The sequence below is a fragment of the Dipteris shenzhenensis genome, chromosome 13 (genome assembly GCF_047967505.1).
Source record: "Dipteris shenzhenensis isolate YYH24624 ecotype China chromosome 13, Dip_SZ_1.0, whole genome shotgun sequence".
Taxonomy (NCBI): domain Eukaryota; kingdom Viridiplantae; phylum Streptophyta; class Polypodiopsida; order Gleicheniales; family Dipteridaceae; genus Dipteris; species Dipteris shenzhenensis.
This window is the reverse complement of record NC_141608.1, coordinates 24,346,651-24,359,680: the sequence shown is the minus strand read 5'-3', so window position 1 is coordinate 24,359,680 and position 13,030 is coordinate 24,346,651. Positions and strand designations below refer to the sequence as shown.

General features: G+C 43.5%; 1 protein-coding gene across 7 annotated transcripts in view; it reads right to left on the bottom strand.

Moving 5' to 3' along the window:
- The window catches only part of LOC147895198 (uncharacterized protein At5g43822-like), a 28,290-nt gene that overhangs the window by 13,260 nt on the left and 2,000 nt on the right, over positions 1-13,030 (bottom strand). For 6 of the 7 annotated variants that reach the window (XM_087383982.1, XM_087383983.1, XM_087383978.1 and 3 more), the window contains exon 2: positions 4,333-4,506. The exons of the other annotated variant lie outside the window; for it this stretch is intronic. In XM_087383982.1, coding sequence (XP_087240108.1) covers positions 4,333-4,464 — 132 coding nt within the window. In that variant the 5' untranslated portion in view covers positions 4,465-4,506. The remainder of the gene's footprint in view (positions 1-4,332; positions 4,507-13,030) is intronic. 7 annotated transcript variants of the gene reach the window in all.

The following is a 13,030-nucleotide window of genomic DNA, read 5'->3' as shown; positions in this document are numbered from 1 at the left end:
CTAACTGAGGAATATGGCACTATTATCACCACACTCACCAATATACGAGAGATTAGTTTGGTGAAAATTGAGGCACCCCTCTTGGAAGAGGAAAGGAAAATCAAACAGAGAAATGACTACAAAGAACATGGGGCATATTTGGCCAAAAGCAACTTCAAGGGCAAGAGCAAAATGAAGTGCAACTTTCGTGAAAAACCTGGACATTTTGAAAAAGAATGCTATGCAAAGAAGAGATGTTCAACAAACCTTGTGAAAGAAGCAGAGACAAAAGAAGAAGAACAACCAGAGGATGTTAAAGCTCTCACTGCTTACACCACCCAAGTCAATTTTGACAAGGGTGAGGACCCATATGTTTTCTAAGTTATTTGTGTGTGAGGTGAGGTCAATAATGGTTCTCTGCCATGGATAGTCCATCCTTAAATGATTGTTAGTCTTTTGTTTGAGATTTTTCCTTATTGGACTCGTGGGAATTTCCATACATAGTCATTGTCTATCTCCCAATTGTAAACCAAGAGTCCTATGAGTGAGTCACAGGTTGGGGCCATGTGTGTTGCCACATGATGGTGGGCAAGCCCTGGAGCATCCCATGTACTACTGCTGAGGGATAAGGTCATCAATTTGTGGGGGGGAATGAAGGACAAATTGATGTATGTGTGTGTGTGCAGGAGTCCTATGCTAGGAGTGTGTGAGTGTAGGTGTGCTAGAAGGTTCTAGTGACTTGGCAATAGGTATGTCACGTTGGTGTGATGTGTGGATTTGGAGTGATCATAGGAGGTAACTGATTAAGATAATCATGGAAATGATTGTGGATATGGGATCTACCAACATGGAGGCAGTTGCCTATATATGTAACCACTCATGAATAAAGATGTATTCATTGTGATTCACCTTTGCCTCATTGTTCAATCCATGAACCAACAAAGATGGCAGATAGAAGTCCAACAGAAGTGTGGGACCAAAGGGTCATGTAGTTAGAACTTCACATCCAAGACTATCTAGAGAGACTGGATTGGGCTTCCACTAGATTCCTTCAGTGATTTCCCATATAATCCTATCACCAAATGACTATGTAACTTCATCTTCGAGATAGGATAGTTAGTCCCATCCAATTTTACAAATTTGCCAAAGTTAGGAATAGGCATATGAGAAATGTCTATACCGTCAAGACCAGCCCTACATCCACTTGTGTGAGTTTGCCCTTTGGGACTTTTGTAGGGTCACTTGCCCTTTCAACCTAGATTTGATTCTTGTCAAATCACCCATGAGGTCATCCAGTGACATCATGTGCCATGCATGTGTGTGAGAAGAGATGGCTACCCTAGCCTATAAATGACGCTTTGTACTAGTTGGATTATTATCAATCACATCATGCCTTGCCGCAACCTCTATGTCCATCATGTGACTACCCATCTTCATCTCCCTCTCCCTCTCACCATGCATTGCAACACAAATATCCTTGAGTAGATCCTCGAGCAGGTACACCGACTCCGCGAGCGAGAGGCAGAGCAAAAGAGATATATTTATTGCCTCAACTAAGAGGCTACACAAATCCACAAGGAGCTCACCAACTTTACACCACTAGGTGGAGAGAGCCCCGAGTAGTGGACGACTAGTCGACGAGCGGATAGCCACCATGCAATTGGACTCACTAGATGGGTGGACATGGCAAAACAGAATCGGAATCCACTGTCTCAGCCACCATACTTGAGCAGCAGTAGAGAGACATCAAGACTCTCAAGGTTAACAGTCTGGGGGATCCCACGCACCTCCACCAATACCATTGAGGATGCCACCAATTTCGTGACCTCCGCTTTAGAGGTCTAGGAGCATGGTGTTGAGGGGGCCTAGCGCATAATCACGATCCTGCTCAAGATCAAACTCTAGTCGTCTACTTTACAGACACCCACATCTGCCTAGAGCTACGTTGACGTTGACTACTCCGTGACCATCTCCAAATCCACATGGATGAGGACCTCACACCCCTATAGGTAGAGGAGAGACGTACCCTCCTATAACAATGCGATGTTGCCTGCAAGGATGGAAAGTGGGGCGTATTCAAGATGGGCATCTTTGAATAGACCCCACAGACACCCGGTGGTCCCCCCATATAATGAGGGATGGGGACCTATGAGACTCAAGATTACTAAGACCCTGACCTACACGGTCTAGGACTCTAATGGTACCATATGCAAATCCAAGGAATTTCTCATAGTCATACACACGACGAGATATTACTCTACACAGAGACCCATCAAAGCCCCAAAGCACACTTTTCCCTCAATTTGTGGATACATGTGGGAGCCAGCATACCATGATGAGACTAGAGAGATAGGTGCAGTTCGGGTATCAATAGGCGTGATGAGACTAGAGAGATAGGTGTTGTTCGTGTATCAATAGGCGTGATAAGACTAGAGAGATAGGTGGAGTTCGTGGCACTCACACCACATGCTCCGCTTGTCTGCCACCTATTGGCTCAGTCCCCTGAAATAGCCGATACAATAACCTGTAAGCCATTACACCGCCAACGTAGATTCAAAAACCAAGCACCATCTTTCAAGCACATCAGGGATTATACACGAGTATCACTGTCTAGTCCATGGAAAGAACCAGGCATTTATCCGCCAAACTGTGGAGTTACTAAACATCCTATTTCGTAGCCACTCTAAAGACTTTTGGTGAAGTCTCCCAAGAAATGGATGATGACTCCTCTCACTAACGCCAACGACATTCCTTATAGGTCGTCCCCAAACCTCTCATACTAGCTGGCCCCACCTCCTCTGCACTATTCACCAACAGTGACATCAAACATGTAGCTCTAGAGCTACATAATGGCCGAGCCAAAGATCATGAGGGGCTATGTACTGAATACATTGCATATGGACTAAGTGGCAAAGCTTTTTAATGAAGCAGTCTACACCAGTGCTTCCCACACTTGGACCCTTAACACCATCATCCCTATTCACAAGGCAGGGGTCCCAAAAACTCGGGAGACAATAGAACCCAACCCTCATGATTGAGCATGTCATGACCAAGATCTATGCCTCGGTACTCAGCCCACACGTTAGCCAGTTTGCAAAGAGCAAGGGACCCGGTGTTGCTGGACAAGCAAGCTCTGGCACTGATCATGCGACTCTAGATGACATCCTCACACTCCGAGGTGCCATTGAGGAGGGCCGAGGGTTGGCTGGGGGGGGGGGTATGTGTGTGTCCTTGCTGATGTCACCAAATTCATAGCTTGAGACTACTTGCTCACCACCTGAAGCTTCAAAGGGGGATTGAAGGTAAATTAAGCTCAAGTTTGGGTAACCTTTACACTGATGTAGTCAATAATGTCAAAATTCACTAGTCAAATAGATGATAGGTGGCAGCTAGCCATGCAAGCATATAGTCTTAGAAATTCAGAGGCAATGTGATTATAAAGGCATCTGTATAACTATGTGAGCTGGCGAAGTGACATGAATGCTAAAGAGGACACTCTGGTTTTGCAGAGTATCCATGTTGTTTTGCAGAGTATCCATGTTGTTTTGATTGTGCAGAGTCCTTGTACTGTATTACTTGTAATCTTGAGTGCTTGACGTGCTATATCTTAAGTACTTGGATTATGCTCTGAGTAGCCAAAATTTTCTATCATGCAATATCTTATTCTCAGTCTAAATCTCGGTTATAACTAGTGCCTCCATCTTGGTTGCACGCAATACTTCACTACAGTATTAGTCCACCTCTCCCTTTCAAAATGAGCCTAGGGCTAATGGTCCAATTTATTAATAACTGCCCATGAATGGCAGTTGGAACTCCAATTTACAATGAGCCCCCAAGAACACCCAACTCTACTAGAAAGGCACGAGTCATGTGAAAAATTGATGTAGCACAACCTGCCTAAATAACAGTAGAAAATATATAACAACAGTCATAGTAGACCTTACAGATTCTAAAGCTACATCTAATTATCATGAGATACAATACACCATGTTTAAAAATGCAATATTTGTCCGTTTTATAACATATGATATTCTGGACATAGTTTGAAGCATTGCAATCTCAAATGAGATCAAATGTGAACATGACCCATATGATCTGAACATTGATGATTGAAAACCACGTGCAGGATTTCACAAGCAATCTAATCCTGACTGTGCAAACAATAGGAGCCAGCAAAACTGCCTCCATGCAATGGCACGTCTTTATAGAAGTGTCAAAAATCCTGAACATTGATTCCTGAATTTCAGGTCCCAACATTGAAAAAAGAAACAGACCTCAAGCTTTCTTAGTGCAACCTACCATTTGTAAAAAAGAGTATAAAGCAAGTATGTATATACAAAAGCAATTTTTTACCGGCAACCTCTCGAGAATAGCAGCAGCATTGCTGAAAAGATTAACAAGCTTTGTTTGCACACTATCCCATTTATCAAGCTCTTCTTTTGCTTTCTTATATTTTTGTGTAAATTTTCGGAGAAGCCGTTCCATGCATGCACATGGTCATAACCTTGACAGCCTTGTCGTCTAAAACTGTCATTTGGCATTAGACCAACAAATTCAATGTGAGAAATCAAAAATCAAATCAACTTAAAATTATACCATTTTCAATTTATTTTTTCCCCCATAGAACCAAATGGAAACAAGTGCAGTATCTTTCCCTTCTTAGACACAGATTTACTCAAAAACAAGAGAGCATAAAGGCTTGAGCAAGTTGTTGTTGCTCTTGCTCTTGCTTCTACAAAAAAAACAAATCCTAGAGCTACATAATCTGTTGAGAGTAAATAAGAAACGCAAAATCAGTGGTTTTAAAATAGGTCAAACACTTTGACTAGAAGATTGCCAACATAGGATATGCTGGTTCTAGCATAACTAGTAGAGAAAATGATAGACCCTTGGTAGACAAGAAAATTACTTTATGGATCCTTTAATCTCTCTCTCTCTCTCTCTCTCTCTCTCTCTCTCTCTCTCCCCCGTTTTGTCTCTCTCTCTAGCATAACTAGTAGAGAAAATGATAGACCCTTGGTAGACAAGAAAATTACTTTATGGATCCTTTAATCTCTCTCTCTCTCTCTCTCTCTCTCTCTCTCTCCCCCGTTTTGTCCGCCTCTCCCTCCCGTTTCGTCCGTCCCTCCCGTTCCGTCCGTCCATCCCTCCCCGCCCTCTTTCTCTGCTTGCATCTAGCTCCTCCCGTCTCCTTTCCCGCTCCCGCCTAGCGGGACTGCTGTAGTCACAACAGTACAACACACAACAGCAAGGGGCAGCCCCCAGTACCCTCTCGCAGTGGCAGAAGCGTCAACAGTAGCAACTCGTCTCGAACTCAGGTCATGCAAGAGGGGGCAGCTTTCTTTTCGCACATCGTCAGCCTAAGAGAGGTCCAAGGGCAACCTATCTTCAGCCCCCAGGCTGAGCTGAGCCCTGGGCTCAGTTTGGGGTGTTAGAGATAGCAAGAGGGCCCCCAGTTATTCACAGGCCATCATGGAGCCCCCAAAGTTGAAGACCTTTGTTTCAACCCCTATCAGAAAACCCTCCTACTCTGACATCGCAGCAACACCCAGCCCATGCACATTGTATTACAAGCGGAGGGTTAGCTCAGACCCACAGGAGCAGATATATTTTGTACAGCAGGAAGTAAGGGAGCTTAGACTTATGGTTGCAGCTCTCGGGAATAAAGTGAAGGAGATGGAGAATAATGGCAAACAAGACATCATACAGGAAGTACTACAGATACACATGGAAGCAGCACCTACACCACAGTTGGTAACCAAAGTCCATGACCTGCAGGAAGAAAGTTCGTCCAACCATCCCGAGCCCTATTTTGAGTATCTCATTCTCAATCACAATCTCAATCACGATCTAAATCTCAATCCGAGGTAGGTATCTCAATCTGGATCTCAATCTGGTGGCTTGTCTAGGCCAGATAAGTCGAAATCGCAATCTCAATCTCTTTTTGGATCTTCAAATCACAAGTGAAAATCTGGATCTCTCAAAAATCTGCCTCGACATCCGCGCTTGAAGAGCTATGGCAAAAATCTCTGCCTTTTTTGAAATCCCTTTCGTCCTCAGAAAACTATCTTTTTGAAGTGCCAACCTGCTTTTTCCCAAATTAGGCCCCCCTGGTCCAAAAATAGAGCACAATTGTGAAGTTGCATGTTGTCTTTTTTTTAAAAAAATTAACACAAAAAAATCAGCCCTATTCGGAGGCCTGTATCTGCCAAACGGTGCGGAATCTGGAGACTATCAATAGGACGCCGTTGTCCTTCAGAACAACAGGTTGTCCGACCTTTTACTGTTCAAGATTGTTTGCCAAATCCATGGCTAGTTGGTCAAATCCATGACTATTCAAATCATTCATTGTGCCTTGTTTTAAACCTACTGATCTTAGTCAATCCCAAGTAAGACTACGCAGCCCTAGCCAGTCTGGCTGTCATTAGGGAGACATGGGTCTAAACAGGTTTTAGGACCATAGAATGATCTAGGTTAGGGATACAAGTAGCAGCTTAATATTCAAAAGCAATGGAAATAGCACAAAAGTAAATAAGATATTCAATACAAGCAGTATCAAATGTGGACAACAAAAGTAATCGTGTGTGTGTGTGTAATTCTTTTGTGGCATATAAAGATAGACAATTACAAATTTGGAGCAAATATACTATGCTCTATTCCACCTTTAAGGTATAAAGTGGTGGTTTACAAACATCCTTATCCAATCCACCTATGGTACCAATGCAAAATTGGTGGATGAATACATATAAAAGACCTCATGGATTTACAATCCAATATATAGGCTCGGTTTTTGCTCTATAGCCATAAGTTCCAAACATCTAATAAAGCTCAAATCTTCAAAGCTTTTCCTTACAGTTGGAACATCCAACCTAAAAGATGCCACGGATTTGGAACTTAAGAACAATCATATTACTCTTTGCATTTCATAAGATGGGTTTTCAATTCATTAGCCACACGTGAATGGATTCCTTCACTGTCTCCTTGCACTCTCTGCAGTGGAGAGCCTCCTTTGCTATCTTTCCAGCCAAGGAAGGAACCCCAAAGTAAAATTCGCCCAATGGCAATCCTATCCTGGCGAAAGCATCAGCTTGCGTTTACATCCCATTCTTACAGATCTTATCCATGATACGCAGACGGGATCAGTTTATTGCAGAAGCATTTTTTATCATACTTTCTCTTTTTGGGAAACTTATGAGTGGGCCATGCAGAGCGCACAAAAACTAGCCATTCTTCTCTTGGACTTTGCAAAATCCTATGACAGGGTAGAATGGGATTTCTTGAAGAGCACCCTTCATCATTTTGGATTTTTAGATGCATGGATCAAAGGGGTTTCAGCCTTGTATAGATCAGCCTATAGCCAGGTGCTTATCTGAGAGGTCAGGGGAAATAGATTTCAGATTTCTAGATCCGTCTGTCAAGGATGCCCTCTTGCCCCTTTTTTTGTGGCTGAGGCTGTGAGCATTTTTCTTAGGTCTCGAGCTGACAGTCTTGGGCTCAAACTACCGCTCAGACAAGAGGAGGGCCTCGTTGATTGTGAGCTAGCAGATGACACTGCTATTTTCTTGGAGGCCTTCTTTCAAACTCTCACTTCCTTTAGGATAGCCTTGGACTTGTTTTGTATTGCAGTAGGTGCTCACAATAGTTGGCACAAGTCCAATGGCTTTTGGATCAATGACGATGACACTCCGGACTGGGGGGATGATTTGGGCTTCACTTGGACTTAGAGGGGTGTGTCAATTAGATATCTACGATGCCAAGTTGGTATGGGTATCTCCTCTTCACAGCAGTTTGTGTTGGAGAGCATTAGGAGGAAACTCCTTTTCTGGAGTTCAACAAGGTTAGACCTTGCATCCAAGGTGGTGGTTGTTAACCAGGTGTTGCTGGCCACGTTGGTATGTTTGCTCTCATTGGTGCAGCTCCAGGGATTCCATCACTCAGCTCATAAGGCCTATAAGAAAATTTTTATGAAGTGGGAAAGATGGCACAGCAGACACTATTGCCAGGGTGGCGTGGGAGACCTTGCATTTGGGAAAAAGGAAGCTCATTTTAGGGCCTTTTAGGGTTTAGAAAAATAGGCTCTTGACCAATCAGAAGAGGGCCAACCTAATGTTGGAAAAGTACCAAAAACCATGTAAAAATATAAAATAATTCATATTCAAAATCTTTTTCTTCAGTAAGTATCTGTATTTTATGGCACTTCCCATATTTTGCGTGCAACAAAAATAGGTAAATAGTGAATTTCTTAGAGGGCCCCAAAATGATTTCCCTTCTTTCCTAATGATCCTTCCGACACAAGAGGGAGTTCTCAACATCATAGACGCAGATTTGCAGTTAAGGCCTTGCTTTGCAAGTTTGTGGGTAGAGGTCTTATGCTTGGGGATGATCCATGGACAAAAAATAAAATTCATTGCATCCATACCTACAACCCCTCCTCAGGTGGAGATTGGATGGACAGCACTAGATGGATTTTCACTTCAGCCTGTCTCAGATCTCAGTCCTCCCTTATGGTCTCCTTCTTCCCCGCTTATGGTCGCTATTCTGAAAGCTTCAGAAGTACCCTTTGGAGTACCCAAAGAAATAGAAAGATCACCTTTTTCTTTTGGCTTTCTATTCATGGTGGAATTGCAGTGACAGTGAACAGGTGGAGATCCAGGTTTGGGGTAGACTAGGTACTCGTCTGTGGAGAAGTCGGTCCATCACTGCTTATGGGACTGCCAACATCCGAGAGTCATATGATAGGGGCTCCCAGGATCCTCAATACCTTTGTTTTTTCATGACTTGGGGATCAATGGCTTGGGTCTCTTTGTCAGGATCTCAGCTCTTCTATGAGTGGAAAGATGGTTCCTGGGCCATCTCCATTCGATGACACCTAGTCAACCCTTGCTCAGATGTGCCTATCTTCCGCTATAAGACTAGTACATGCTCATGTGGATTCTGCTGGGGAGATATTGGCTAGTGTTATGGCTTGGCAAATTTGGAGGGCCAGATGCACAAAGGGCTTAGATGGATTTCAGGTCCACCCTTCCCACACTTTGGCCAGTATTTAGGTTGAAACTATTCATACTTCAATGGCCAGTTGGGCGAGCATGCAGAGATCCTCTCGAGGAGTCTCTATTTACTCCTATAGAGTACTTATTTTCCTCATGCCTAGCATGATGTAATTCCGCTTCGAGCTTGCTCACACAAGTTTCTTTCATACTTAATAGAAGTCTTTTTCATGAAAAAAAAAAGTTTCTTAATCATACGGGAGCGTGGGACAGTGTCAAAACCCTTTCAGAATTCTACAAAGCAAGCGTATACTTTCTGGCGTCTCGATCTCGCCTCGTCAATGATGGTCCTCATAGTGAAGATGTGGTCAAGGGTAGAGTGCTGTCATGGGAAAGTTGTCTGTCCTAGAGCCTGTTGCCTATGTGCCTCTATATGACTGTTGATCTCCCTCTGCTGTACTAATCCATAGATCTTGGCGAAAGTGTGTCCAATCATCAGAGTGCGGTAATTCCCAGTGTCCACGGGGTCTCTTGCTTTGTGTATGGGCACAATGGTGGTAGAGCTCCAGGTAGATGGAAAGTCGTGGCATTCAGCATGGTTGAACATCTCTACTAGGATCGGAGCCACCCATGTGCAAAATGCTCAATCTGTAATCCCTCGTCAGTTATGAGCTTCGTCACTCAGACGATACTTGTCTAGGTTTCATTTCTTGACCCCAAACCAATTGATTTCTATTGGGTTATTTTTCACATAACAAGACTTAGGTTAAAGTTCCACCACAACAAAACCTAACCCCAAAAAAGAAGAAGAAGAAGAATAAAGAAACAATAACTACAACAACTAATGCTAACACAAGGGAACAAAGATAAGCCAACATACATATAAGAAAACAAATGAAACACCAACACAAGCACAAGGAAACAATTGTTATCATTATTTTTTAATTAGTTCATTTTATATTTGTTTGTTTAAAATTTTAAATGATAAAATAAGAGAGTGGGAGGAAAAACATAATAAACAAAATTTAATTAACACACACATATATATATGTGTATATATATACCTAGATGAATCTAGGAACATTCCCAAACTCATCCTCTAAAAACACAACATGTAGTTTTAATCTCACGATAGTCACTCATAAGATTGAAAACCATAAACTCCATCAAGCATAGCAGGGACTAGCTACTATGACATCCCCACTGACATCATCAGTGCCCAACAGTGGGTGTAGACCATAGTATAAAAATATGCTCTCACACATATAAATCCACACACCCACACATACTTGAGCATCCATTTATACAAATTGTTCGTACTGAGTTTCTGTCGGCACTCCAGAGGTGAAGGGCAAACTTAGCCATGACGAAGACTAGCACTAAAGGGGAGAGAGAGAGAGAGAGAGAGAGAGAGAGATAGAGAGAGAACTGGTCAGTTAGTTCCGCAGGGCTCTAGCCCTATATGAATGTCCCTTGAGATCACTCAAGGTTCATCTTCCCATTTAGACCCACCGTTAGCCTATGACCCATGCAGCTACTAGTTAATGCACCCTTCCCTTTCCTCTTGCCCCGAGGACCTAGACACGTATTATTAATAATCATTGGCCAATGTAACATTGTTTACTGGTGCCATTTACACCGCTTGATCTACATAAATACAAAGATATACCGTACCAATATAATAAGGGTCTAATGACTTATTTAGTCCTCTTCTGGATCATCTCTTGTCTCTTTCTTTTGCATAAGCTTTCTCTTTTTTATTCTGCATTTGCATCGCCTCTTTATAATATGTAAGTATCCGTGGAAAATTTCTTCTTCCATCCATTGTGCATCGCTGGCTGGCTGGTTTTTAAACTTCAGCCGATATATATTTCTCTTCTTTCCACATGTACTCTTCTCTTGATGGTACACAATTTATTCTGGAGTAAGAACTTCAATCCCATCTTCAAGTTCAGGTTCCTCTTGGTGCTGAATATCCAAAAATGCACCATGGTATCTCTTCAAATTGCTCATATGGAAGACATTCTTCATATGCCAATAAAGCGACCCCAAATAACTCAGCCAGGATCATTTGGTGTAAAGCCCTCCACTCGAGCCCAATCCACCTCTATTAGATCAACATCCCAACATGGGTTGCCATACATACCGGTTGGGCGGATCAAAATGTCAAAGAGAAGAGACTAAGAAATTCGGGATTGCATGTGCAGAGTCACAAGTAACAAACTCTTAATTTTTCAAGTTTAAAGATGAAAGTGCAATATAGCTGACAAATAGAGCGACTCTAAAGGGGAGCTCCATCTACATCAATGAGGATCTCACACCCTACAAATATAGCAACAAAAGAAGGCCCAAGAAGTTAAGGAAGGACAAAACAAGCAAAAATGGGCACTCTACAGAGATGGGAGAGTCACTCCCAAGACCAATGGCCCTATCCTCTCATCAAATAAGCGTACAAAACCTATGAAACCATTATTACTTTGAACATTGCCCATTTTTGTTTTAGTTCTTAGGTATGTTCTATTTTGGAGCTCATCTACTCTTAGGTACCTATTTGTCTTAGTTTAGTTTTGCTACATACATATATACACATCATACACACATATATATACATGTATGTATAGATACATATATATAGATACATACACAAATATATATGTATGTATGTACATACATATACATATGTGTGTGTGTGTGTACGTACGTACGTATGTATGTAGCAAAACTAAACTACACACACACACACACACACATATATATATGTGTATAACCTGAACCACAAATTAGGCCAACCCAGTCTTTGAGCTGCTGACAACTGACCTGCTGTAGGCTCCGACTGCTGCCTACAGTTCACTGTCATCTACCCCATGCGCCTTTTCCTACCAACCTGCTCTAAAGCTGCCACCCTGCTCCAGGCGCCTATTCAGACTGTTGTTGCATCCGTATTAATGCTGGGCTGTCCAGCCCATTGCCTCTGGCCCAAGACAGCCTTTCATGTACCCCTAACTATTACACATATGGCAGCATATCTTGCTGCCCTCATAGCAGCCTCCACCGTGTTCTTTGTTCTGGCTTTCTGCCGTGTGGCCTCTCTTAGAACCCTCTCTTGCTGCTAGTCTAACTCCCCCATGTCCTCCTCATTTGGGGGCTCGTAGATAGGGAGGTGACCACAATAACCCCAACATCCCCTCTCACCGACCCACCGTGGGTCAACACCCACTAGTTGATTCAGATGCTCCATCAGCTCCCACTGAGTACCTCCATGGCACTTCTAGATCCCTAAGCCTATGTGCTGCTCATGGAGCCTCTGCAGACTTTAGTCACTGTGCCTTGATCCCTGCACCTTGTTGACCTGAATGTCAGCCTCGGTGTGCAGCCCCTTTCAAGCTCTGTCTGCAGCTCCTCAGTCCCTGTTTGCCCTCCTGGATGTAGGCCCAAAGACTGCTGGTCTATTGCTCCAGTCTGTTCCAGATCTACTGCTCTAGTAGATGCCATATAAGCCCTGAAGGATCCCTTTATATAGGGTCTGGTAGCCCCTCAACAAACGAACCCGGCAGGCGTCTTATTGGCCAACTCAGCAGCCTGCACTACCGGCCCACCTAGTCTATGAAAACCGACACTTTCTTTGAGGCCTTGCCTAGCCATGTGGCAGGCTGCCACTGGCCCAACCAGTTCTGCCCTAACCATGACCTTTTATCTGACCCAAAACCTCTCCAAACCAGGCGCACTTCTGCACCAGCAGTTCCACCTGCAATCCACCTCGGTTCTGGCCATTGTAAGGCCCTGGAAACTACACCATAGCTCCGTACACCTGTAGACAGTCCGTACTGTTGCTGACATCAGCACTATGTCATGGATTTCTTGTGCGGATCTGCTCCACCTTGCCTCTGACAGCCTGTTGGCCATTCCGTCCCACATCTGTCCTCTGGAGAACTTCCATCTGCCAAGTACTGCCTACATAGCAGCCCATGTGCTGCCCATGTGGCAGCCACATCACCTCTAGGTTCACCCCCCCCCCCCTGCTCTCCTTATATGGGGGCTTACAAATGGGGAGGTGACCATATGCC